General features: G+C 42.2%; 1 protein-coding gene across 1 annotated transcript; it reads left to right on the top strand.

The window, feature by feature from the left end:
• Positions 1-10,520: 10,520 nt before the first annotated feature.
• Tpd52l3 (TPD52 like 3) lies at positions 10,521-12,610 on the top strand. Its single transcript, XM_021151957.2, has one exon. The coding sequence runs from the start codon at positions 10,546-10,548 to the stop codon at positions 11,239-11,241; it is 696 nt and encodes a 231-aa protein (XP_021007616.1). The 5' UTR covers positions 10,521-10,545; the 3' UTR covers positions 11,242-12,610.
• Positions 12,611-27,712: the final 15,102 nt, after the last annotated feature.

Genomic DNA, 27,712 nt, shown 5'->3' with positions numbered 1-27,712 from the left:
CCAGTCCTGCCATTTATTAGCACGGTGAATAAGAGCAAGCTCCCTAGCTCTGCTTCCTCATCTGTAAAACGGGGTGCAGCAACAGTTTTCCCTCTTAGGAACGTTGTAAGACTGGTGGATGTGATATGCTTTAGAGGATCTATGGGTTACAGTAAGTGCTCAATTAAGGTTCCTTCTGCTAAAGGAAAACGCAGAAACTCTCTTTGTTGACTCAACACATGAACTGCTCATCTGTGGGCACTGTCAGGCACAAACATGACCCATGTGGAGTGCATAAGTCTTCACAAATGCCTCCAACAGCCACGGGCCCAGTTTACCAGGAACCAAACAAAAAAGTGTTGTAAAAGCCAGAATTTAAAAAACAATAAGGCAACACTTAGACCAAAGTATATTAATATATGCAAATTTTTCTCAAGTATAGTGGTTCATACCTGTCATCCTGGAATTTGGGAGGCTGAGGCAGGAGGATCATCTTGAGTCTGAAGCCAGCTTGGGATCTATAGTGAGCCCAAGGCCTTGGTTAGATAGTGAGACTGACATCTTTCTTAAAAATCCAAAAGACATGCACATTTGGAGTCACACAAACGTTTTTACGAAGTTTCTAATGGAATTTTCACACTGGGAACCAGTATTTCACACAACCATTTAGAATCACAGATGGGAAATCTGGAAAGCACGTAGTCGGAAGACAGACTAATTTACAGATGCGATGGTCTTCCCTCTGTGGGGTGTCCACACCAACCAGTACAATCAGTGGTACATGATACAGACTTCCAATGACTGTGTCTCTGTGTGTGTGTATATTTGTGTGTCTCTGTGTGTGTGTCCCTGTGTGTTTGTGTGTCTGTATGCATGTGTGTGGTATGTTTGTGAATGTACACACATTTGTGGAGGGGGCCGTGCCTGTGAGCATATGAGGGTGAGAAGAGAACATCAGATCTCTCAGAGTTGGAGTTATGGGTGTTTGCAGGATGCAACTTATTGTTCCATGAGTCCTGGGATGCAAACCCCAGTCATCATGATTGCCCAACAAGCATTCACAACACCCGAGCCATTTCTCCAGGCCTGATAGTACAGTTTGTAAGGGAAACTATTTGAGAGAAAATTCAAAATTCTCAGAAAAAGCAAGACAAAAGATCTTTCACACTCACTGTTTACAATTTAAATTTTTCTTATCACTAAATAGAAATAGCTTACTTCTCTGGGATAACGAGTCAGTAGCTGTACATAATAAAATCATATCAATCTCATGCCAGTCAGGAACATTAATGACTTTAGAGTTTCTATTGCTGTGACAAAAAACTATGACCAAAAAGAAAGTTGGAGTGGAAAAGATTTATTCAGCTTATGCTTCCATGTTGCTGTTCATTGTTGAAGGAAGTCAGAACAGGACCTCAAACAGAGAAGGAACCTGGAGACAGAAGCCACAGGTGGGTGCTGCTCACTGGGTTGCTAACCATGTCTTGTTCAGCCTGTATTCTCATAGAACCCAGATTACCAGCCTTGGGAGGGCCCCACCCACAGTGGGCTAAGCCCTTCCCCCCATGAATCATTAACTAAGAAAATGCCTTACAGGCTTGCCTACAGCCAGATCTTATAGAGGTATCTTCTGAATTAAGGTTCTCTCCTTCTGGATAACTCTAGATTGTGAGTCAAGTTGATATAAGACTAGCCAACACAATTAACAAGGTCATGTATACATACACACACATACACTGTATTTTCCATTCACCAATCACTATTCTAAGTGCCTTTCCTACACAGAATAACTTAATGAATTACTTAGCACCTCTACTGCTACGCCCATTCCAGTGAAGTCTGCCTGTTGGGGTCGAAAGGCCTGGAGGCAGTCACGAGGCAAAGAGTTTCAAGGAAACTCAGCCTCCTGGAACCTTGACATTCTCATAGCCCATATACTCAAACCATGTCCCCACGTTAGTATGGTGTATGCTCTCTTTCAGTATTGTTTTATTATAAGTGCCTTTAAAGATTAACATAGGTAAGCCTCCACCAGTGTTCCAACCTCCTAGAAAATCCTTGAAGTCGAAGAGCTAGGAATTCATTAAAAATGTTACCTAACATTCAAATTCACTTCTAGTAGAAACAGTGAAACTAATTAGGCATTAGAAAGAACAGAGCTAGAATAGCTCAGGGCTAGTGTGCATAATGATTACGTAGGACAATAGCTGAGTCTCACCACACAGGGAACATACAATGGCCTAGCGAATAGGTGGGTTAACCATGAAAGAGTTAGGGAATCCCCCTGGGACAGGTTTCTTCACTAGGCCCAAAGGAACAGCATAATCAGGCATTTTCTAAGAGCTCCTGGTGGTGGGTTTAACAATAAATAGACTAGCATTACACCAGTCCCCATTCTAAGTGATAAACTGGCCTGGTCCCTGCCATCTTTTGATGTATGCATTCCTTTTGTTTTGTGTCACTGTAACTTCACCTGGCTCTTTTTGTTTTTCTTCTGTATAAAAAAGTCTGGTGTTCATTTGGACAACACACTCAGATTCAACACACTTTCTTGTGTCGTGTCTGTTTGTCACTCGCCCACTCTAGGCCCATCTGTCCGAGACCTTGATTCGCATGGATTGAGGAGGGCCCATTGAGCCCCCAGTCCGTGACACTCTACTTTATAGATCAGAACCAAGGAATAAAGAGATGGAGTAACTTTCTGAAGTTGTACAGATGATAAATTATTACTGTAGGCTCTCGCTGTAGGCTTTTAACCCAAGACAACTGAAGTAAACCCAGGGCAAACAGCGCTAACCTACCTCTCTGAACATCTCCAAAACTCAGCAGCTCTGTCTTCACATGAGAGCATCAGATAACTTCACACTGACAGACGTTCTACAAAAATACCTGAGGTAAATTCCTCAACACTCTGTGATGAGATGAAGATGAGAGAAGTGTGAAAAGCTGTCACACACTAGAAGAGGATACACAATGAGTGAATGTGTTGAGGTACGGTGGATTTAAGAAGACGAATATGAGAGAGGCCCTAAGCCATGAATCTGGAGCTCAGTGAGCATCAATCAGTATCCTAACTGTTCTTTAGCTGTGACAAATGCCCCTGGTAGATAAGACACCAATTAAGCGAGAAGCTAGAAGGGTGCTCCACACTCTTTGAACTCTTCTGTAAGCCTTAAACTATTCGAACATGGCTCTTGGAGGAGACCCTATACCCACCACTTACCTAACCAGCATAATCCCTCAGTACACTCTAAATATTAGGCAATGTTTTAAAAAAATGCAACGACCAACTAACTTGGTTTTTACTTTCTGTGTCCACCTATCCTTCCAGTGTTTCTTAGTGAGCTGTCCTGCAGATGGACAGCCAGCATCGGATAATACAGAGGAAGCCAAGTGGGGAAATTCCCATTCTACGGCAATCTAACTCCTACACAGGGTGAATTTACCTTGTTATTCGGAGAAAGTCACCTGGAAGATCCTTGTCCTGAAAGGAGTAAAAATCACAAGTGATTTGTCTATCTCCTTTAAACACACACACACACACACACATTTTTTGAGACTAGCATATAATTTTATCAATTTCCTCCTCTCCCCCCCCCTTACTCAACTCTTTTTCTTTAATTTTTGTTGTTGTGTGTGCACATTCATAAATATAAGAATGCAACCTGCTCAGTCTGTATAATGTTTCTTGTATGTATATTTTCAGAACTGATTATTTGTTGTTATATGACCAGTCGGCGACCTTTCCCTAGGGAAAGCAGTTTTTCTTGCCCTCAGCATTCTTTAGTTGCCGATAGTTGTGTAGGGTTGAGGCCTCTGACTTTTCCCCACTCCCACTGTAGCATGGGTATGGGAGTCCTCCTTGTTCAGCACATGTGTAGGTGGCCATGTTAGTGAGACTCTGGTCTAGCTTCTTCTGACATTTCTAGGAGATACAATCTCACAGCAAACTCCCTGTTCTTCCAGTTCTTAAAATATTTCCATCCCCTTTTCCAGAATGACTCCAGAGCCTTGGGAGCAGGAGTTGTGTGGTAGAGGTGCCGCTTGGGACTGGGCTCCACAGCTCTGCATTTTGACTGGTTGTGGTTTTCTGTAATGGTTTGCATTTGTTGTAAAGAGAAGGATAAATATTTAGAATGTAGTTAGGGATTAAGTTGGCTTAGTTAAGTGGTGGTTGTAGGTTCTCCTCTAACCATGACTTCACCAGGCTTGGCTAGCTGGCTAGGTTTCCAGTACAAGGGATGCTTTTTCTATTGTTGAATGGGCCTTCAGTCCAAATAAAGATGCATCTCCTTTTTAACTGAAGAGAATGTGACTGGTGCCCTTACCCTAACCAGGAGAATTTACAAAGATAGATGCAGACATTGTTCAGTGGCGTTTCCTTAGCTCCTGATCATCACACCATCAACCACACTGAGATCACTCACATTTCTGAAAGCCAAATGAATGTACTTTGAATGCTGACAGCAGGAACTCAGCTAGGTCATGGAAAACCCCAACTAGAAAAAGGCTTCACTAGCCGGGCGGTGGTGGTGCACGCCTTTAATCCCAGCACTTGGAATTTCTGAGTTTGAGGCCAGCCTGGTCTACAAAGTGAGTTCCAGGACAGCCAGGGCTATACAGAGAAACCCTATCTCAAAAAAAAAAAAAAAAAAAAAAAAAAAAGGAAGAAAAAAGAAAAAGGCTTCACTACACAGGAGACACCTGAGGACTGGGGAAGAGTGGGAAGAGCAATGGACTTTGCGGGTAGAGCAAGCAAGAGACACAGGCAAATGCTTTGAGGCAAGAGAGTGTGAATGAACTTAGTTTTGTAGAAATGCAATCAGCCTTAAACCAGGAGTACAGTGTGAGTCCTGGGAAGGGGTAAGGAATGGGGCTGCAGAAGGAATATCTTAAGTGAGCATCAGGATGTAGTTCAGGAAAGGGAGTCTAATTATGACTAAATCACTTAAGCCCTAAAACATTAAGTGTATGCATGAGGACATACTATGGGCCCACCTTAGGGTGACACGTTGCAGACGCTGACCTTTGAGGACCCAGTGTCTCAGTAAACCTGTATCAATGGTAAAGGCACACATGTATTGAGACTTAGGCCATCACAAACTACCATACATCAGGGGAAATGACTAAGTTGCAGTGCTACTCCCAACATGGATGGATCTTAAAAACGGTGGGCAAGTTGGGGAAGAATGCATAGGCATGATTCAATTTATCTCAGGTTCAAAAGCAGACATGACTAAATAATACATTTTCTATTAGTATATAGGTGGTGACATCTGATAAGGACAAAAAGGACTTGGCTGATCTAAAATTTTGGTGGCAGTTAACTCAAGGTAAAGGAAGGACAAGGGCAAGAAAAGAACTGTGATGTCATTGAAACACTGTTTCCTTAGACAAACAGCAGCTAATTGCTTGGTGATAACTATCACAGAGACATGGCCATGTTGTATGTATGATATATTTCAGAAAGTTTACAAAAAGATTTTTTTTTTCAAAAATGAGGCCTTTTTTTTTTCCTTTTAAAAGAAATCTAGTTTAGGGGATTAATATCCTGAGACTGCTAACTATGTAACCTCAGACAATTGTCCTTGAGGTAATGCCTGATTGTGACCTATAAAACTGGCAAGACTCAGCCTCATAGTTAATAACTTTTTCTGTATTTGCAAGTCTGGACTTCAAAACCAGGACCAGTAAGCTAGGTGCTTAACCCTCATAATATCCATTTTCTAGTCTTATCTCCCCAAGTTCCCCCCTTCACCCTGCCTCTGTGTGTGTGTGTGTGTGTGTGTGTGGTCTATCAACCTGGTTAGCCTTATCAACTTGACATTATCTAGAATTATCTGGGAAGAGAATCTAAACGGATACATTGTTTAAATCAGATTGGCGTGTGGACATGTCTGTGAGAGATTGTCTGGACTGTTAATTGATGTAGGAGGACTCAGCCCACTGTGGGCAGCTCCATGACCTAGGCAGGTGGTCCTGAACTGTATATAAATGCTAGCTGAGCACACACCTGTCTGATAGCTGGCCAGCAGCACTCTCAGTGCTTTCTGCTGTGCCTCCTTTGTTATAAAGTAAATTTCCTGGTCAAAGGTAATGATGTGTGAAGTCAAGCAGGCCTTGCTTTAGTTTCCTTTAATGGTAACCTGGAATTGTAGGCCAAATAAGCCCTTTCTCCCACAAAGTAACTTTTGGTCATGGATGAAGAAACACTGAAACAGAAATGAAACTAGAAAAGTAGATAACCTATATGTGTGCAACTAAGTATAATGTATATATATGTATGATGTATGTATATATGCATATGGTACATGTATGTGGTATGTGTCCATTTGTGTGCACATTCATGTGAGTATGGGTGTGTTCATGCCAAGACACATGTGGCAGTCACAAGACCACCTTGGAGGTCAGTCTTTGACTTCCACCTTGTTTGAGATGGGCATCTTCTTTGTTGCTCGTTATTGCATATTCCCAGTTAGCCGGCCCACAAAATTCAGGGCCTTCTCCTGTCTCTGTCTCTCATCTTGCTGTAGGAGCACTGAGCTCGGCTATTCCATGGGTTCTGGGGATTTGAATTTGTTTGGCAAGTACTTTATCTGTTGAGCTGTCACCTGGACGCCTAACAGCGTTTCTGTGCTTCCCTCTCAAGAACATTGAGGTTGAAGTGACATGAAAATATTAACAATTCCTGGGTCACAGTCAGTAAACACTAGCTGTCTCCGTTTGCTGTTGTTTTTATTTTTAAGTTGGATTTCATGGTGGCATTTCCATACAGAAATATCAATATAGTCTTTTCTTCATCCATTAGTTTTATTATTAGAGCAGATATTAACAAAAAGCCAATTCCTGACCTGTCATCTCTCTTATAATAGGAATAAAAAAGTGAAAGTCTGATCTACATTGTAGTAGGATCCAAACAAAGGTGTTGATGTCCCCGTGACAGCAGATGGCTGCACCACTACCGTATTTCGCCATTTAAAAAAATGCACATTTTGTGGCATTTTAGTGTTCGTAAAATTGAAATTTCATCTTTTTTTTTTAAAATCAATGTGCAACTTAACATTGTTGGACTTTCCTTCTAGAAACCTCTTATTAAAATGAAGCTGTGTCTTGGAACTGATTGTGCCCCAGGATTGAGGAAGTAAAATAATTATTATGCTGTTGTCATAGCATGCACAACTGTTTAAAGACAAGAATAGCTAAGCTGCTAGGGACTGGAGTCCAAGATGTGGTGGGTTTTGTCTTTGGTTTTTGTATTCCAGCAAATCTGTCACAATGATCATAACCCTTAAGAGGTTTGGAAGTTCCATTAATACCCTTTATATATTGGTACCCCTGCAGCCTTAGATACAAGGAAGTCAGGTTGCTTTGGCCCCAATTTGCTGGCTCTAACCCCTCAATGCAGCGCCTGGGGACTTTAGCATGCAGGCATAATACAAATGCTGTTCACGCATGCACGCATACAGCCCCCACTCTGAATCCACTAGTTACTTCCGGGAGTCCTCTCCACTCGGGATTAACCCTTCCATGCCCATTAACCCTTTCAGTTCTCTCCTCTAGGCAGATAAACACCCTGTACCCAGCCACTTAAAGACTCCTGCTCCCACTCTGAACCCTGCCCTGATAAAACTCCAGCCTCCTGGTATTCACAGCCCCTAGATAAACTCTTTTTTTTTTTAACTAATGGGTCATACATATAGAAACATGCCACTAGCTCCCTTGAATGCCTCTGGCAGGCAACCCAGCAGCATGGGCGGTGCCTCTGCTAGAAAGGCATGCCAGTCAGGTGAAGTGGAGGTTAGAGAGGATAGTGAGAACCCACTAGCAATTTCAGCATGTCCAACCCCCTGCTCCCTTCTAAGGCATTCTCTGAACTTCAAGATCTTAAGTAGAGAACCATGTCTCACTCTGTTTTTTTCCTTGGCATGGGCAGACCACTGATATCTACCTGCATCTAATAAAACAAGTCTTTCTGACTCACAGGCCAGCTTTATCCACAGCCTTCTGGTATTATCCCTAAAGCTTATTTTCACAATACTATCAGTTCTTTCCTAGTATGCAAAGAGGAAACTCGGGCCAAAACTGAGTATACAGGATCTCTAGTTGAGGGTATTGCCTTACATTTATATTCCAGGATTTTTATTAATAAAATATAGAGGTTTCTATACACGACAGAAGTTTTTTCTTTAAGGTCTCATTTACTTTTTACATTTGGAAGGACTTTTATAAACCTATCCCTCTTACTGGGTAAATACGTCAAAGATTTTTCCTTTAATAAATGTAGGTCATTAGCAGCTTCAGCTTTATTATAAACAAAAGATAAGAAAACCACAAGTTCCTGAATTGATTTTGTCGTTGCCAAAACAGATTCAAAAAGCTTGCAGTTTCTGAGGAGCCATTTCGTGTGTTTTTATATCATATAGGTTACTTCACTTTGGGATCTTTATACCTTAAAAGAATAGCTTTTGGAAACATCTGATTAGGGTCCCTGTAAATTAAATGAAGTTTTGTTTAGTAGATCTGTTTCAAAATGTAAATGTTTTCAACTTGGTTAAACAGAAGCCTAACAAAACAAACTGTTCCATTGTGCCACTTATTTATCTAGGTTTAGATTATAAGGTGAGAACACTCCAACCAGGAGCCCTCCTTTGAGACCTGCCATGTCTTGATATGGAATCTGGAAACCAAGGGTTAGAAATGGGCCAGCCCAGTTTTGATATGAGGGGAAAAACTGCATCAAATAGAATCAAAGCTAACAAAGAATTCATGGTTTTAATTAAGAGCCAGGAAACATATATACAAGGAAATGGACAGCAAAAGGAGAGTGGTCAAAACAGTCCAAAGAAGGAATATCAAATGGCAATTTAGACCCAGTAATTTGAAATATCAATTCTAAATGATCAATGTATGGTCCACATTAGCTACTTAATCCAGGGGATTTTAAAAAAAACTGTTAATTATCAGTTAGTAATGAGCAAAGTATTGTCAAAGTCTGGACATATTCTTGAAACCACGGGAGTCTGAAAAGGCAAAGGAGCGAAAGTCTATCCAGGGACAAAATGGCATTTCGGGACGTGTTGCTGCGAATTTTTATTTTCAGACCTTCATCCATATGGGGAAATCCCACACCAGCCTTCATATTCTCAACAAGGACAGCTATTATTTTTAATGTGTATATGTATATGTATATATACCCATAATATAATTTATAATTATCTCTGAGGTAATACAATAATAAACACTACATGGTATTGTATTAAATACAAACTTGAAAGAGGGTTGACGTTGCCTTGGATGCAGATACACAGACATGAGCATAGCAAATTCCTGAAATGTGTGTGTGTGTGGGGGGGGGGGTTGTGTTGTGTTCCACCGAATAAAGCTTGCAAGGATGACTAGAAGATCACTAATCCTAAGATTTCACCAAGGATATTCTCTGTGGACAGGCAGCCAGACAAGCATCTATGTGACACCTGACACATGCCCTCCCTGGGTTAACATCCTGATTCCTCTGCCTATGAGTTACACATGCTGAGTGACTTGAGGAAAGTAGTGGGTTGCCCTTTCTTACTTCATCTAATCAGCCCCGGTCTGCTTGGCAGATCAGCTGCAGCAACTGACAACCATCGATGTAGACCGACATGCTTTCAGAATATGAATAGATGCAGGCTGCGGCAAGAAAACACAACTGTGGTATTAAAAATGCTGTCTGCTCGGGAGGCAGAGGCAGGCGGATTTCTGAGTTCGAGGCCAGCCTGGTCTACAAAGTGAGCTCCAGGACAGCCAGAGCTATAAAGAGAAACCCTGTCTCGAAAAACCAAAAAAAAAAAAAAAAAAAATGCTGTCTGTTGCAAAAGTTTTATCACTAAATTCTCAAGGTGAGATATTTCCTTTCAATCAGTTTAACTCTAAAACAAAGTAGAACCCAACCAAACCCAACCCAAACAAACCCCACTATCTTCAAAGTAAGCCAATTGTGGCTGCCCAGCCTTACTTTTCTAATCTGCTTTCCTGCCTTCTGGCATTGTATTACATACTACTGATTTCTGTGGTACTTTCAAATCCTCGGAGTTTCTTGGAGACCTTTTGGAAGCCTGGGCCAGGAAGATGAGGAGGTGGGGGAGCCTGGGAAATTTGAGTTCCACACCCCATCCTAAGTATTTATTTATCTTATATTTTGGGTTCCTCTCACGTTTCTGTTAGAGTAACCTCTTACGGATCTCCACCGGTTTGGAAACTGCTCATGTGGTAGAAAAGGGGCGCCAGACAATTTGGTGTGCACACCTGGCCTATGTTCCAAGTGCTAGAGCAAAAGAAATGTCTCTCGATTATAATCTGGGCTCTGCCTGCCTCACAAGGACCTTGTGATGCAGAAATAATCTCCTGAAACACCCCCATAGAGCAGTCAGAAATGGAAGTAAGTGCCCATGACCCCCAGCCCTTTGGGCCGGAAGTCCCGCCCCTGAGGCGTGCCTCTCACCCACATCCAACCCCTACCACCCGGAAGTGGATCCTCATCAAAAGCATCCACTCCTCTCGACAGGACGTAGACTCATCGGCCAAGATATGGACCAGTCTCACCTCAAGTCCTGTCCCACTGGCCAGAAGTCTGAGCCTGCAGGCCTAGCTGTCAGCTCCACCAGCCCCAACTGTTTCTCCTCAAACCAAGGATTGGACTCCGTCTACCAAGACCTGGACCTGGACTCTCTGAATGAAGATCTTTCCTTGCCTGTTCCAGATGCCATGACAGAGACCTCTGCGTCCACAAATGAATCCCGCCTAGCTTCAGAACCAAATCTGACAGAGGCTGAGCAACTGGAGCTCAAATCTGAGCTTACTAAACTGGAGGAAGAGATCTTAAACTTACGTGACCTGCTTGCAGCCAAAGAGAAGCGGTGTGGCGAACTCAAGAGGAAGTTAGGCTGCGTGCCCTTGGTGGGACTGAGGCAGAATCTGTCTAAGAGCTGGCATGATGTTCAGGCCTCCAACACCTACATGAAGCAGAAGACGTCAACTGCCCTGGCTTCGGTGGGTTCTGCCATCTGCAGGAAGCTTGGAGATGTGAAGAATTCGTCCACGTTCAGATCTCTGGAAGGGCTGGTGGGAACAGTCAAATCAAGAGTTGCAGGTGGCAGAGAGCTCGGCAGTGGCCTTCTCCCTTCACCAGTGAGTGGCAGTGATCCACACTCGACTCTGGGGAGTGGATATGAAACTGTTCCAGGGCTTGATGAGCAGCTATTTTCTGTCCTGAAGCCAGAGTAACCCCTTTGTTAGCCTTGCGTGGCTGCCAAACCTGTATCTATGTATTCCTTCTCCCGTCATCGCAGTTGTCAAACAAAAACAAGCAACCAACCAACCATGGTAAAACTACTCTAATTCTGGACATAGATATGGTCCAGTTGTGATAATGAGGACACCCATTTCTGCATAGATATTTGCTGTTCTTAAATGAGAAAGAAGCCCAAGATTTATACTAGTTAATAATACTGAAGTTTGTAGAAGAAACACGTCTCTATGTTAGCTTTTCTGTGGTTACTTTTAATGGACTCAGTAATGGCTCCAAGGGGTCTTAGACCAGATCCTAAACTCCTTAAACGATTAGTTGATTAGGAGGCCAATGAGATTTCTGTCTGGGATTGGGAAAAGGGATGAAGCAACCTGGCTAGATATTCTACCAGCACCACTTGACCTGCACCCAGTATTTTATTGCAGTGTTGGCGATGCCACCCAATGACTCACGTATTCTGTAAAGTCTCCTGAGCTTCATCCCTGTCATCGCAGCTTTTTAATTTTAAAACACAAGAAACTGTCCATTTTAAGACTGCCAGAAAAGAGAAAAAAAAAATATTGGCCACTAAGTGTTACTCTAAAACTATACATTTTATAAAACTTTCATTATTCAACGTGACCAATTCAGCCAATCAACTTAGCGTTAATACAGGAGATGTATTTTGGACTGAAAGTGAAAATTCTAATTTACATTGAATATACTTTTGCTCTCTTTTTGTATTAAAGTTGTGGTTTAAAGTTTAACCCTTGAGGCAGCATGTCTCCGCCACCAATTGCATCTTATTCTGCAGCAGTTGCCAACTAGTAATCACCGTCAGCTAAGGGGCACAGTGTATCCAGATTAAGAAATATAAGCCTCCTCCTACCTCCATCTTAAACATTTTAGTCCCCTGTAATGCTGGCTGCTATGACTCTGAAAAGGCCTTATTAAATATACATCACTCTTCTGGTTGACTCTAAACCTGCCTGTTTTTTTAACTTCAACTCGGAAGGAAGAAGGACTTCCAAGATCAATAGAAACCTGTAGGAACTTGGTTTGAGTTTGTTCAAGCGTTCTAATATCTCATTTTCACAGGAACTGTGTTTTGTGTTATGTTTGTGTTTTGTTCGTTATTTTCCTTTTTCAAAATCCCTATCCCAACAGCGTCCTCCTTGTCTCCCACACTGTCTGGAGTAGGAGCTGGTATAACCTTGAAGCCCAGCAGTCCACTGTCTGTTGGAGTATATTTCAATAACCTGTCGTTGCCTACAATTTGGCCCTTGAGTTCAAGCACCTAACCCTATTTTGCTATTTCTTGAATGTTTCTCTTACATCCCCTTTTGTTCTCTACAGTGAAACTAAATACTGCTGTCAGTGTAGAAGCTCTTGATAAGCTGTAAAGCCATTGATAAATCCCAGCTCTCCACTGAGTCCCAAAGGCCACGTTTTTGCTTGGATTAAAAGAATTTATACAAGTCTTTTGCATGTTTATTTCTTGATTTATTATAATTATCAATTGAGATGGTTCTCAGTGCTGGAGAATAAAAGACAACAAGAAAAAGTGAAAGTTGACCAATGGGCAGCGACCTATAAGTCAAAAAAGCTTGAGTTGTGAACAATCTTATCGATAGTGTGGGCCAAACCTAAAATATATCCTCTTTTATTTAACAGCTCATAAGAATAATAATATTTTTTCCCAAATGATTTTTTTGAAATGGGGTCTCACTATATAATAGCCCAGGGTATCCTCAAACTTGTGATTTACCTGCCCCAGACTTGTAAGTACTGGGATTACAGGAATGCTCCTGCTGTTCAGGCTTCCCTTCAGAGCATCCTGAACGGCCATGGATTCTGAGAGGGAAGCAAGGCAGAAGCTCAGGCAGCCGGTGAATGCTGTGAGAACAATCTCTGGAGACAGCTTCTGTGAGATAGCTCATTTTAGTTGGGGGAACAAAAGCTATTCAAACCTTTGTGGGATTGAGTAAGGGCTATCAGGGTGAATGTACATCATTGGCCAGTGCAAGGGTGCTTGGGATGCCTCATTTGCATAAGAAGGAACTCCAGGTGCTGTTGGAGATGACCTTAGACTGGGAGAGGATGTTTAACTTGGCTACCTGGCCTTGTGACATTCTGGGGTGGGGGTGGGGGGGAGGCAGAGACACAGCCATCCTACTCCTGCTGATCTCAGGACAAGATTTCTGGAGTTTGGACACACCTCCAACTCCACTCTTGCTCCAGGCCTGCTCCCCTGAGTCCCACAGTTCCCCAGCCCCACACATACCTAAACACCTTCAAGAAATTCTCAATTCTATGACAACAGTAGAGGATGTTTGCAATTTTTGTCGAGTCATTATCCTACCATGTTTAAGTTAAAGTAAATCTTCAACTAACTGGCTGACAGGATCCTCTATTTTATTTTATTTTTTAATTTTTGAGGCCTTTTAGGCATTCAAAGACAAATGGGTTTTCCTAAGACAAATGGGTTTTCCTAAGACAAATGGGTTTTCCTAAGACAATTGTGTTAGGAGCTGTACCCAGGTCATGGAGGTACAGTGGTTAAGTAGATATTGTCCACATTCTTTAGAAACACTCGGATTCTCTAGTCATTGGATTGGGATTATTGGGATTACACTCTGATAAGTGCCTAAACAGAGATGTGTGCCACAGATGAGGGGAAACCTCTGGAAGGTTATGTTCAACTCTACCTTGGAAGGTCAGTAAAGATTATATAGAGGCTAATATATACATGATGGCTAATGTACTTGGGAGTCTGAGGCAGGGGACTAAGAGCTTGAAGCCAGCCTGGACTATGTCTAGCATCTGGAGGGAAATGAACAAACTTCACAGGGGCATAAAATTTTAAGAAGACTCGAAGTTTGCCAGACAAGCACAAGTAGGGTATGCATATGGTGTGCAGAAGAACTGAGCCATGAAGGAATGTACCAGAAGACATGTTCCAGGAAAGACCTGTACATCATTGAGGCCAGAAATGGAAGGGGTTGGTGAGCAGGGAGTATAGAGGAGTGGGGCACAGAATCCTCAGTACGTGGTCCTCTTCAGAGCTCCAGGCAGAAGTACTTAACCCTGGAGGAGCGGAACACTTCAATTAGAAGCACATTGAGAAACATTTGGGAGATAGGATCTTACAGGCTGAGGAGCCAACCTCTTGGAAGAGACAGATGAATATATTTCCAAGAAAATAAGACTTTATAATTATGAAATAGAAGTGGTATAATCATTTTGGATTTTAAATGGATTTCATCATACCCGCAACAGTGTGGGGGTGTGGTATGAAAGGCCTTCACAAACATGGGTTCTGTTTATAAAGGTTTTTCTCCATCTCCATTTTCTCCTGCTTCTACCATGAGTTGGGTCTCCTTGGTTCTTGTCTCATGTACCTTCACAATCCCCTCTTAGGTCTTTGGATATTGTAGCTTAATTTAAGTGTATTTAACTTAAATTGGTAATTTTAAGATGCAATTTCCAACAATTTCTGGAATGTATATACACTCAAAGACTCCTATGGCTAAATTTGCTTAACCCTGAAAAGCACTGGCTGCAGAATACTGAACAAACCCCCCCCTGGGGGGCGTCCATTCTCTGGGCTTGAATCACCCATAGAGGCACAAGTATTAGATTAGAAAGCAGAGATTGGAAGGTGGCTTAATCATGGCCTCCCCCATAATATGTTGAAACCCTAACATGAGGATGACACTATAGGGAGGGAACTAGCTCTCATGAGTATCTTGTTAAGTGGCATCAAGGACACATGGTTGCATTTTCCACTGTGAGAAAACCTGATAAAAGGCACCATCTATAGATTAAGAAGCAGTTTGTCTTCTGCCTTGGTCTTGGATTTCTTGACCTCCAAAACAATGAGGAAAATATTTCTGTTGTTTATAAGCCCGTTTAGAATGCTTTGTTATAGCAGCGTGAATAAACCAAGACCCAAGAGTTGAGTGTTCTCACTGGTCACATGCTCCGCGTTGGTGGCAAAGGCGGGGCTAGATCACCAAGCCTCGAATGCAGTAGCATTATACATTCCCTACACACCACAGTGTCACGTTCAGGAAAAAAAAATCACCAGAAACTGCTGGAAGCTTCTGCAGCGCTTGCTTCTACTACGTGATCCATTAAAAATGGTAAGTTCCAGATTTTCGGGAAATCCATCATCAACACTCCATTTTTATATAGGTACTGAGAGGTGGGCAGTAACCATTGGCCCAGAACTGCAGACTTTAGGTCACAGATCTGATGGCCTTAAACATTGAGGAAGTAATGATGCCATGCATTGATGCTGCTAAGGAGTAGGGCCAGTTGCACCTGGGTTATAGAATTGCAATTCTTGCGGAACTTGAGTATAAGAGAGCAGAGTAAGCCATACATTGTCAAAATGACTGTAGAGAGATGATTGGAAGGTAAGGTGTTTAAAAGGTACACCAATTCTGTTTTCTGGCCCAGACACAGATTTCATGGACAAAAATCAGTCTGATGACATGATTCAGGGACTCTGGAAACTGCCGAAGTATTGGGTAAGACTTGGACTATAAATTGTGGTTAACTTTAGTCAGCTCTAATGCCTAGGACCTTAACTCTGTCAGGCAGCTATGTGTATGCTCATTAAGTGCTCTGAATACAGCTTAGAGGAGCTGGGTTTGGCAAAAAGGATGCTGCCTTCCAAATATTGAACACCTGTAATTTGATTATTGGTTACTGTTTCTAATCACAAATATACACATGAGAAAATGGGTAGCCAATGTCGTCATGCCTCCCACTGCTGCTCTGGTCTCTTTCTTTGGCAAAGTGATACCTGGGGTATTTAACAAGCCAGTGCATAGAGACCAGGGATGTAGTTCATTGGTGGATAAGTTGACAAGCATTGTCAAGGCCCTAGAGTTGATCACCAGCACCACAAAGAGAAGGAAAGAAAGGAAAAAACAACAGACATAAAGAAAATATGAAGAAAAAAATAAAAACAAAATCATCAGAAAAAAATTTTTTTCCTTGTGTCCTGGAAAGGGTACCAAATGATTGATTGTGTATGTCCAGGGAAAACTTAATATATGGGGCTGATCAATAGGACAGGCTATGAGAATCAAAAAGAAAAATAAAGTGTCAACAACCATGAAAGAAAACACACACACACACGAGAGAGAGAGAGAGAGAGAGAGAGAGAGAGAGAGAGAGAGAGAGAGAGAGAGAGAGAAGGAGAGAGAGAGAGAGAGAGAGAGAGAGAGAGAGAGAGAGAGAGAGAGAGAGAGAGAGAGAAGTGGACAGCCGTGAGCATGTGGAGAGAGGTGGGGAGAGGAATAGGGAGAGAGGGGACAAAGAAGGTAAGAGAGTAAGAAAGAAGGAGAATAAGAAAGTAAGAAAGAGAGAGGAGGGGGCAAACAGCCCCTTTTATAGTGAGTCAGGCATACCTGGCTGTTGCCAGGTAACTGTGGAGCAGAGCCTAGAAGGAATGCTAACATTTAGTCTTTGCATGATGACCAGATAAGAGTCTCATGTTAACTGCCATCTCCTACAAGCAGAGACTTCCCTAGAAGTCTGGCTTCCACAGCGATCATATTATGCAAAATGACTACTTTTCAATGACAACCAAACAAGTCATAAGGCATATGAAGAAACAAGTAACTATAGCACATTCAAAGGGTGACAATGAGCGAAAAGAAACTCCCAGAAGAAGACCCAGAGGAGATATACTAAGCAAGTACTTTGAAAACTGTAGGGGGAGGTGCTGATAGTAAGCTTTGGTTCCCTAATTGGTTTTTGATTTGGTCAATAAAAAAAGTGGGAGCCAACTGCTGGGCAAAGGGGAAAGATGGGACTTCCAGGAGGAAAAAGAGATTCAAAGAAAGAGAAGGGGCTTTTCACCCAGAACGCAGCAACCCTGTAAGGTCTTGGGGTAGCTAGAACCCGCGGCCTCCACCATTGGCAGAGGCTGGCTGAGATAGACAAGTTGATAAGGTTACAGCAGGAGATTCTGCACCCAGCAATTGTGCTATCTGGCAAGTTCTAGAATAATAAAGCCTTCTGAGTGTTTCATCCTCAGAACAAAGGTGGGCAGAGAAAGAGAGAAGCCAGGTTGGCAGCTGGCAGCTTGGCGAAGCTAGTCAGGAGGAACAAGAGGAAGCCGAGAGTGGCCAGAGCGCGGGCAGTAGCTCCAGGGTAACAGCTCTCAGACAAGCAGAGAGAGGGGTTAGCGGCAGCGGATCTCAGAGCAAAACTGGGAGGGGCGAGAGTGCGGGCTGCACTCCAGGAAAGGCAGAAGCGTGCTTTTTAAAATTACAGGCAACATAAAACAACTTTTCAAGTTGCTCAAGGAAGTAAAGGAAAATTTGGAGGAAGGCACAAGGACACGATGCCAGAAGTAGTGGGAACAGTGGTAAAGCTGGGGGGGGGGGGGGCAAAAAAGACAAGAAATCTGGAGTTTAACTGTTCTATAAACAGAGTGAAAATAAATTGCAGATTCAAAGGAAGATCTACCATGAAAAAGACAATCTACCGTTAGAATGAAATTGTTCCTGACTCTAAAGGGAAGTGAACAGAGTCCAGGGCTGGGAGGTTGAGTAAACCGGTGTTGCAATATGGGAATTCCACAAGAAGAAAAGACGGAAAAGGAGCAGGAGGAGGAGAAAAAGCAGAGGAGACAAAAATCCTCAACCAAATACTTGAAAAAACATTCTAGAGAACATCGAACACCATTATAAAGTTAGTGAGATTCGGAGATATCCGACATAAAAATTAACAAGCATGAAACAGTGTGTAAATAGAATCAAATGCAAGACTACAAATCGTCTCACTGCATGTAGAAAAAAAAAAAAAAACATTAGAAAAAAAGGAACAAGCCGGGCGTGGTGGCGCACGCCTTTAATCCCAGCACTTGGGAGGCAGAGGCAGGCGGATTTCTGAGTTCGAGGCCAGCCTGGTCTACAAAGTGAGTTCCAGGACAGCCAGGGCTATACAGAGAAACCCTGTCTTGAAAAACCAAACCAAACAAAACAAAAAAGAAAGAGAGAAAGAAAGAAAGAAAGAGAGAGAGAGAGTGAGAGTGAGAGAGAGAGAGAGAGAGAAAGAGAGAAAGAAAGAAAGAAAGAAAGAAAGAAAGAAAGAAAGAAAGAAAGAAAGAAAGAAAGGAAGGAAGAAAGGAAGAAAGGAAGGAAGGAATGGGCAGAGAGGTTATAGTCAACCAATAATGAAAAGCACAAAAGCATGTACCCAAGATCAACAGACTTCAAAGTGGCTGAATTCTAAGACATTTACCCCACAACACATTATTCTCAAACTTTTCAGAACCTCAGAGACTGTTGAAAACGGTAAGCCGGCATCTTGTTACATATAGGGGATGTAATCAGAGATTTCTAACAGAGAACTCTGGAAGTTAGAAAGCCCCTGCTTCAAAAAGAATATTAATTAAGGGCTGATGAGACAGCTCAGTGGGTAGCAGGGCTTGCTGCCAATCCTGATAACCTAAGTTTGATTCCCAGAACCCATGTGGAAGGAAAGAACCCACTCCCACAGGGTTTCCTTTGACCTCCACATGCTTGTCAGGGAGATTCATTCACTTACACGCACACACAAAATAAATGAATGTAATTTTAAAAATACCAATCATACCCCATCATATTCTTACCCCTAACCTTTCCCTATCAGCCAACATTAAGTTACAATGTGATCTCTTTATTTGCTAGCTATAGTCTAAGACAAATAATTAAACAAACCCAGGTTGTCTAACTCAGATACGCTTAATACTGGCTCTCAGTCTTGTCAGAAATCTGCTAAATGTAGCATTAAATGTTTAAGCTTATTGCAATAGACAGTGGCTCCCAAATTCCGACAGTTTACCCCCCCAAAGGTCTCCAAGGAGATATGGGCACAGCGACAAGATTCTACCTGGATTGTGGTATGATAACCACTGAGAGATTCTGCTTCACTGCCTGCCCACTGCCAGGGCTTGGCCTACATTGAGGACAGACAGAGGCTACCCAGAGTTAAATGGCTCATATTGCTTAAGTCTTTTCTCCCATGTTCCTACTCCACAGGAAAAAGCTTCTCTGGGTGAGGACCAGACTGACTGTGTCCAAGTTGCATTGGAGACCACAGGCACCTGGACTATACAGTAGTGGACTATATAGACTAACCTCTGTCATTTTAATTAATCCATGACACTAGATTATAATCTATTTTTCCCAGATTTCTGACTCCATTGACAGCTAACTGAACCTTGACAGCTAGAAAACAGACCTAGCTCCTTAGTCCAAGGTAATTCACCACTATCTTAGCTCATTAGCCAATCTGTTAACTATTTTTTTTTTTTTGAGACAGGGTTTCTCTGTGTAGCCCTGGCTTTCCGGGTACTCACTCTGTAGACCAGGCTGGTGTTAACTAGTTAAGACTACCAGAGCTCTTATCAAAGAGAGACAGGTTTTCCCTTGCTCACAGGCTTCATGATAAAGAATAAACAAGTTCAGATATAAGCTTTCACAGATGTAACCTTGTTACTACCTTATCTAAACTAAGTTTCCAGTGGCTAAATGCTTCATATTTTCTCTCCTTGCTATGTCACTGTGCTAATATTAGCCAATCAAGCTCTTATGATTTAGCCAAACCCTAATAAAATATACGATACAACTTTTAAAATCACAAGTTCAAATTTTAAGTTTCTTTTGGTTGCCTTTTAACTATAGACTTAAAGTGTTTTTAGTGCTAAATCTATACTATCCGATATCATACTCAAATATAAGTTTCCTTTGGTTGTCTTTTAACTATAAACATAAGGTGTTCCTCATGCTAAATCTATATGATCAGCTGTCATATTCACCAGGTCAAGGTTTTTAAATGTAAACTTAAAATTTGTGTGTGTGTGTGTGTGTGTGTGTGTGTGTGTGTATATATATATATCATAATGAATGAAGAGAAAAAAATGTGTGTGTGTTTCAGCATCTTGCCAAGTCCAGAGTTTACTCAAAATCTACATCCAGGACAGCCCCAGAGAAGCAACTCACAAACGCTCCATTCTGTTCTCACAGTCAGATGTTTCCTTTTTTTTTTTTTTTTGGTAAAGAAAATTTTCTTTTTTTTTTATTAGGTATTTTCCTCATTTACATTTCCAATGCTATCCCAAAAGTCCCCCATACCCTCCCCCCACTCCCCTACCCACCCATTCCCACTTTTTGGCCCTGGCGTTCCCCTGTACTGAGGCAGATAAAGTTTGCAAGTCCAATGGGCCTCTCTTTCCAGTGATGGCCGAGTAGGCCATCTTTTGATACATATTCATCTAGAGTCAAGAGCTCCGGGGTACTGGTTAGTTCATAATGTTGTTCCACCTATAGGGTTGCAGATCCCTTTAGCTCCTTGGGTATTTTCTCTAGCTCCTCCATTGGGAGCCCTGTGATCCATCCAATATCTGACTGTGAGCATCCACTTATGTGTTTGCTAGGCCCCGGCGTAGTCTCACTAGAGACAGCTATATCAGGGTCCTATCAGCAAAATCTCGCTAGTGTATGCAATGGTGTCAGGGTTTGGAGGCTGATTATGGGATGGATTCCTGGATATGGCAGTCTCTAGATGGTCCATCCTTTTGTCTCAGCTCCAAACTTTGTCTCTGTAACTCCTTCCATGGGTGTTTTGTTCCCAATTCTAAGAAGGGGCAAAGTGTCCACACTTTGGTCTTTGTTCTTCTTGAGTTTCATGTGTTTTGCAAATTGTAACTTATATCTTGGGTATTCTAAGTTTCTGGGCTAATATCCACTTATCAGTGAGTTCATATCATTTGAGTTCTTTTGTGATTGGGTTACCTCACTCAGGATAATGCCCTCTAGGTCCAACCATTTGCCTAGGAATTTCAGTCAGATGTTTCTACTGGACCTGCTCCTTCCTACCCACAGATCCTGGACAGCAAGGAAACAGCCAACTCTCCTAAGCCTTGACCAACAGTCCCATCCCCATTTTCTTAGGTTTCCCAGGCACATCACTCCAAAGTCAACAGGAAGTAGCTAAAGACCACCACAACCTTAGCCCTACTTCACCATTGCCTCTTAGTTTTTCCTTTTTAAAATTAAACCAAAATGGAGGAATGTTAGCATTCCCTCTAGGTTCCTCCCCACAGTTACCTGGCAACAGCCAGGTATGCCTGGCTTACTACAAAAGGGGCTGTTCACTCCCTCCTTGCTGTCTTGTCCTTAATGTCTTACTCTCTGCCCCTTCTCTCCCTCCTTTTCCCCCTCCCTCTCCCCCCTCCATGTGTTCCTGGCTGCCCCTGCCCTCTTTCCTCCCTGTCTCTACTTACTTTTCAACTCCACTTCCCATGCCCTAAATAAACTCTATTCCATATCATATCTGGTACCTCAGGGGAAAGGGGTGCCTCAGCATGGGCCTGCTGAGGCATCCCTCTTACCTCACCATACCGTGCCTCTCTCTACAGAAACATATCCTGGCCTCTTCTCTTTTTTATAAAACACAACATTGATGCTGAGCTTCAGATTTAGAAACAATACAGGGAAGCCAGGCATCTCTGGCTGTTGCCAGGTAGCTTTGGGGCAGAGCTTAGAAGGAATGCTAACATTTGCTATGCTGTCTTCAAACTCATAGTTTGCCTCCGTTGGCCTCCTAAGGGATACAATCACAGGTGCATAATACCCACCGACAAGGAAGTTTGATGTTAGTTTATTTGGGTTTTGTGACCACACACACACAATCTATTAAAATGTATAATAAAAACACATGATTTAATAAGGCATAGTGGTAGCTCCAGCACTCAGGAGGGAGACAGGAGGATCATTATGAGTAGGAAGCCAGAGTGAGCTGCAGTGTGAAACTGTATCTCAAAATGGCTGGAAAGGTGGCTCAGCAGTTAAAAGCGCTTGCTGTTCTTGCAGAGGATGTAAGTTCCATTTGGGAGGTCCACTAAGAAATAAAAACTTTGGAAATGGAAGTCTCAGTTTCTCAGGGAAGCAGACTGGGACAATGGGCTGTTAATCATTAATGACTCTGGAAGCTCAAAGCTGAGCGAGTCCCTGGAACTTTGTCAAGGCCTCACCAAATACAGTAAAACTAACATAACTGCCAATCAGAAACTGGCCTGTGTGATTTTCCTGGCACCCACCAACGAAGTTTTAGATTACCTAACACTGGCTAAAGTTCTATTAGTTTTCTATAAAAGGCTTGCCCGCCTTTGTCAGGGGTCGCTATTTTTGATAAATGGTTGACCCCTGCATGCTGGTCATTTCTGCAGAACAAACACTCTTAGCCTTTGCATACTGTTTGAATCAGGGGTCTTCCTTCAGCTTTATTCTTGGATGCTAACAGATTCCTTGCACTGACATCAGGTGCCTCACAACTGCCTGTCACTGCAGTCCCAGGGGAGCACACACTTTCTGGTATCCACAGGGACCTGCACTCACATACACACACCCTTATACAGATACACATACTAAGTAAAAGTAAAATAAACCTTGAAAGGAAAACATAAACACAAGTTCATCTTAGTAAACTAAAACTTATCTAAACTCAGATTACAAACTTCATTTTAGCACATTTAATATTCTGTTCACACAGATGAGACGAAGAGACAGCGTAACTGACACGGCTGAAAGTCTAGTTGATTCAGAAAAGATGCCACTGTCAAGTGAGCTCCAGCTGCTATTTCCATGCAGGGTAGCAACATACCATACTTGTGATATCTTGGGATAGTCTTTTTGTCCACTGCATAACGGTTGTCTTTGTATTACTCAAATGCTGATTTGAGTAGAAGAGTTATGAAGCATCACCTGCCTTGGTATTTTGTAAACATTCTTCTCCAACACCTTCTGATTGGTCAATAAAGAGCTGGCCACCCAACTAGCTGGGCAGAAGAAGTTAGGATGGGAAAGGGAGAAAAGAGGGAAAGAGAGAGAGGGAGAAGCAGAGGGGGAGGTGAAGGGAGATGAGAGGGAAAGGGGCAGGAAGGGGGAAGAGGACAGTGAGGAAGGAAGAGGAAAGGTGGCCAACACAAGTCTAGGAGGAGTTGTGAGGAGCAGGTCACTAAGAGATTCACCATGAGGACACACATGGCACAGAGCAAGTCAGGATGAGACTAGATGCAAGTGGCATGGGCCTGTGGCTTAGAGGGTTAGAATAGCTCACAGCCTGCCCATTTCATGCTTACAGCTTGTTCGTAAAAGACCAGGTCTCAGTTATTTGGAAGTAAGAGGGGTGTAGCAACCCCCGGAAAATGCTACTGCAATCCCTCTCTTTTGGGGAGCCCTTAACAGAACTCTAGTGCATAGAAATATCTGTACACTGAATTTTTGCCCTTTGTTTTAATATGCTGGGCATTGAGGACCAGGGCCTTGGACATGCTAGGCTGTTGCAGGAAATATTTTAAAAAACGAATGTGGCATTGGATTACTCCCGTACTTGTGCCTCTGTCCCGGCAGCCTGGTTGGCCAGGCACTGGTGGGCAATGGCCGACCTGTTTTTATCTCGTGGAGATTCTGACTCTGAACGTCACAATCTCTTCCGCCCAACTCTCTAGATTCCCACCAGCGGGTCACTACCAGACCAACCCCGTGCTTCAAATCCTCCACGGCCTTTATGGTGCACATCTGGCAAACCCACGCTTTGCCCCTATATCGTTCTCTCTTGAACCCAGATGAGCCACCGAGTGAAGGAAGACACAACACAAACTTAGTTTAGAAACAATGGTAACTCAGTCTCTGGGCGTAACAACTAAAATCCTAATCTTGTCAGCCTTACTTAAATCTGATACCTCCAGTGGTGAATCCTTGGGGATCCACCATGATATCAGGAAACTCTAGCAGCTACATCTCACCCCTCTGAAGTCCGTTCCAAAAAGGACCTAACTACTGCCTGCCTCTTCTCCTCCGCTGTCCAACCTGGAAGTCCCTCCTCTTACTCGCTCAGTGATTGGTTCCTTTATTCATTAGGTGATTCGTTCACCTGAACTGCACAAGGCCCATCCACAACACTAGGTAAGCCCTTACCATGGAGATATAGCTTCAGGCCTGTATGTTTTTCTGAGGACTAAGAAAAAAAGAAGAGAGACCACAGAATAGCAAGAGCTGATACATGTTTTCTCATAAGACACTTCTGTAACAGTTTTTATACATTGAAATATGTCCTGGAGACATCTAAAATTATTAAGAACAGTAATAAAGCCCAATAAATTTGCTGTGTGTCAAGGAGTTCACATATATTGCCATCTTCAATCTTCAATAATGCCCTTTGAGAACAAATTAATATTCCCATTTTACAAATCATAAAAACGGAGCATAAAGATGGAGGGCTTCATTTAAGTCTTCATAGCTTATCCAAGGTAGTGAGAACATTTGAATCTAAGACCATGTGACTCAGAGCCACGCTGATATTTCTACTATTAAACATTGGCCACTATTACCAAGGATGGCCCTGGGCCATCGCTGTAGTACAATACACCTTTCTCTGTAGGACAAATGGTCACTTGCTAGAAGATGACATTCTTGAACATTATTGTCAGCACAGAAACAACCCATAATCTTAAAGCAAAACATGTCATACAACAGTCTTTGTGAAAGTAGCTTTTAGAAGTAAAAGAAGAACAATGCAGTCTGCATAAAAGACTGGTCTTACGGGGAGCTAGGTATCATGGGTGACGGTAACAAATACCGACAGAAGAGGCTGGACACATACACAAACCCTCCTACACACACAGTCACCACTCGGATTCCAGCCGAGAAAGACAGAGGAGGCTGGGTTATGTGTGAGCCTCGCCTCTATCCTTGGACAGAGGCTTGTTAATGTTGGGAGACTCAAACTTGCTAACTGGTTGTCACAGACTCCTCTTTTGAGGCTGAGTCTCAGGCATGGGTCATAATGCTTATTTCCCCCAGTTTAGCTGGTAAGGCTCTAGAAGATAAACCCTTCCTCCCAGCAGAGAGTGATGACTGCTCCCGTGAATATACCCCCATTTCCCCTATAAAAGAAAAAAAAAAAGCCATTAGGTTCCAGGAGCTGAGCCATTATGTTCGGTGCCTCCTCAAATGAAGTATGTTAGAAACAATCTGTTTGTAACCCCCACTTCCATTCCCAGCCAGAGTATCGGGTGGTCATGAATTGTTATGAGTTGGTTCAGAGACTTTTACTGAATTGTGCCTAAATTCTCTGGATGGGTGAATAAGGATAGATTTAACTTCCCAGAGCATCTGCTGTCCCGAGCGTCCTTGAAAAAAGAATGAGGTTTGTATTTCCATCCCAACCTCAGAAGATTGAGGGGACCCCACAGTAACCTGCTCTTAGGACTCTGAACTCTATTCTGTGATGTCAAAGTCTTTAGGCTCAGAAAGACTAATATGAATCATCAAGAAATCACATGGGCCAACTAAGTCATAATTGGTTAGAAAAAAATAATCTTACATTTGGAAGCTGTTGACACAGACTGCTATTAGATGGCCCAAAGATAGAGTGAGATTACAGAACTGAGTCGGGAATCAGGAAAAGTGAGATTCAATTTATTAAAGAATGAGAGCAAGTGAAAGTAGACAAAGGCAATGCTGTAAAGACTCTCAGAGTGTTCATGACGAAAGTGATGCCACCCAATGAAACAAGAGGTTACATGGGCAGATTTGTGTGTTCTCATAACAGGTGCGAGGCTTCCTACTTATTCTTGCTTGGATGACTTAGAACAGGTCCTGTTTCAGTCCTGCCTGCTTCTTGCCTGGAGATCAGGATGTCAGCATGGAACCTGTCAGCCACATGTCTGTGTGCCACCTTGCATCTTCCCATGATGACCATAGACTAACTAACCCTCTGCAACTGTAAGCAAGCCTTGAATTAGATGCTTTCTTTTGTAAGAGTTGACTTGGCTACAGTGCCTTTTCACAGCAATAGAACACAGGAACTAAGACAATGGTCTCTTTCCTTAAACTATTTACAAGTCAAAAGACCAATTATGATTATAAGTCAATTCTGGTGTAGAAAGTTGAATATGTACTACTTGCTACATTGACAAGAATGTTCATAATACTGGCTTGCTGATGATTACTGAAAATAAGTATAAATTAAAATAACTAGCTCTGCTAGTTAATCTAGTTATAACTAGATTGCTAGGTACTTAAAACATGTATTAGTTCAGACAACTTTCAACACTACCTATATGGTTTCTCCTTAATTTTATTAATGTTTATATGAACAGTAGAGAGAAGCTGTCTTCCAAAACTGATTTCTGATTACCTACACATTTATGTTCACTTTTTTTTTTTTTCGAGACAGGGTTTCTCTGTGTAGCCTTGGTTGTCCTGGAACTCACTTTGTAGACCAGGCTGGCCTTGAACTCAGAAATCCGCCTGCCTCTGCCTCCCAAGTGCTGGGATTAAAGGCGTGCACCACCACGCCCGGCTTATGTTCACTTTTTACATCTATTTAGTTGGATAAAGACTGTGTGAAGACCATTTTCTAAGCTGAGATTTCCAAGAAAACAAAACACAAAGCAATCTTGTTGCTAGTATATTGAGATTTCGTACCAACCAGTCAAGAGGTAGGAATTCTTGCAGAATTATATGGATTAGATGTGATAGAGGCAGGCTGGGCAGTGGTGGCGCACACCTTTAATCCCAGCACTTGGGAGGCAGAGGCAGGCATATTTAAATTTAAAGTGTTCAGAATTTAATAGGCAAGATATAGCCAAAATTGATTATGATACAAAATCAAGGTTCTCATTGGTATACATTTCTAATTGATATAAAATTGAGATTAATATTCTTACTTTCATATAGGCATTATATCTATACAATACATTTAAGAATATGAAGCTTAGACACAGTCCTTCTATAACTGCTACTATAAACTGTTTTCATTTGATTAAACATATGAGTTAAGGGCCAGATAGCAAATTCTTGGCTCTGAGTTAATTGCTAGGGTATTTACAAGATATTTTATTTAGAAATAGCTGAAAGTAGTTAACAGACATTAGTCCAGATTATTTTACATAGATTGATAGTTTTCAAAAAAAATGTCAGAAATCCGAAGAATGTGACATTTAATGTTACCCTTTCACTTGTTGAAATATAACTGCTCCTAACAACTCCCCATGTGTAGATTCAAAGAAGAAACTGAACGTCCACACCTCAGGTGAGGTTGTACATTGTGGCAAGGTAGCCACTAAGCAGAAATTGCCTATTTCTTCTACAGACCAATACTGTCCGTGAGAGGACAGAAGTTACAGGTTAGGACAGCTTAGTTCTGCTGAGATAGCATAAGCTAGTTCTTAATATTTCCTGTCTCAAAGGCCTGTCAGATGATCCTGGGCCAAAAGGCTGAAGACTGATGCTCTAACCTCCTGACATATTGGGGCTATATAGGTAGCCAACTGCCTCTACAGTTTGTCTCAGTTCTGGATGCTATGTTAGGCTTCCTATATTTTCAGATACTATTGGTTGTTCTTGAATTTCTGATGGGGTTGATGAGTAGTTACAGTTTCATAGCCGACTC

Source organism: Mus caroli, unplaced genomic scaffold, assembly GCF_978045245.1.
Source record: "Mus caroli unplaced genomic scaffold, Mus_caroli_1 scaffold_20, whole genome shotgun sequence".
NCBI lineage: Eukaryota > Metazoa > Chordata > Mammalia > Rodentia > Muridae > Mus > Mus caroli.
This window is presented reverse-complemented; position numbering and strand designations above follow the sequence as displayed.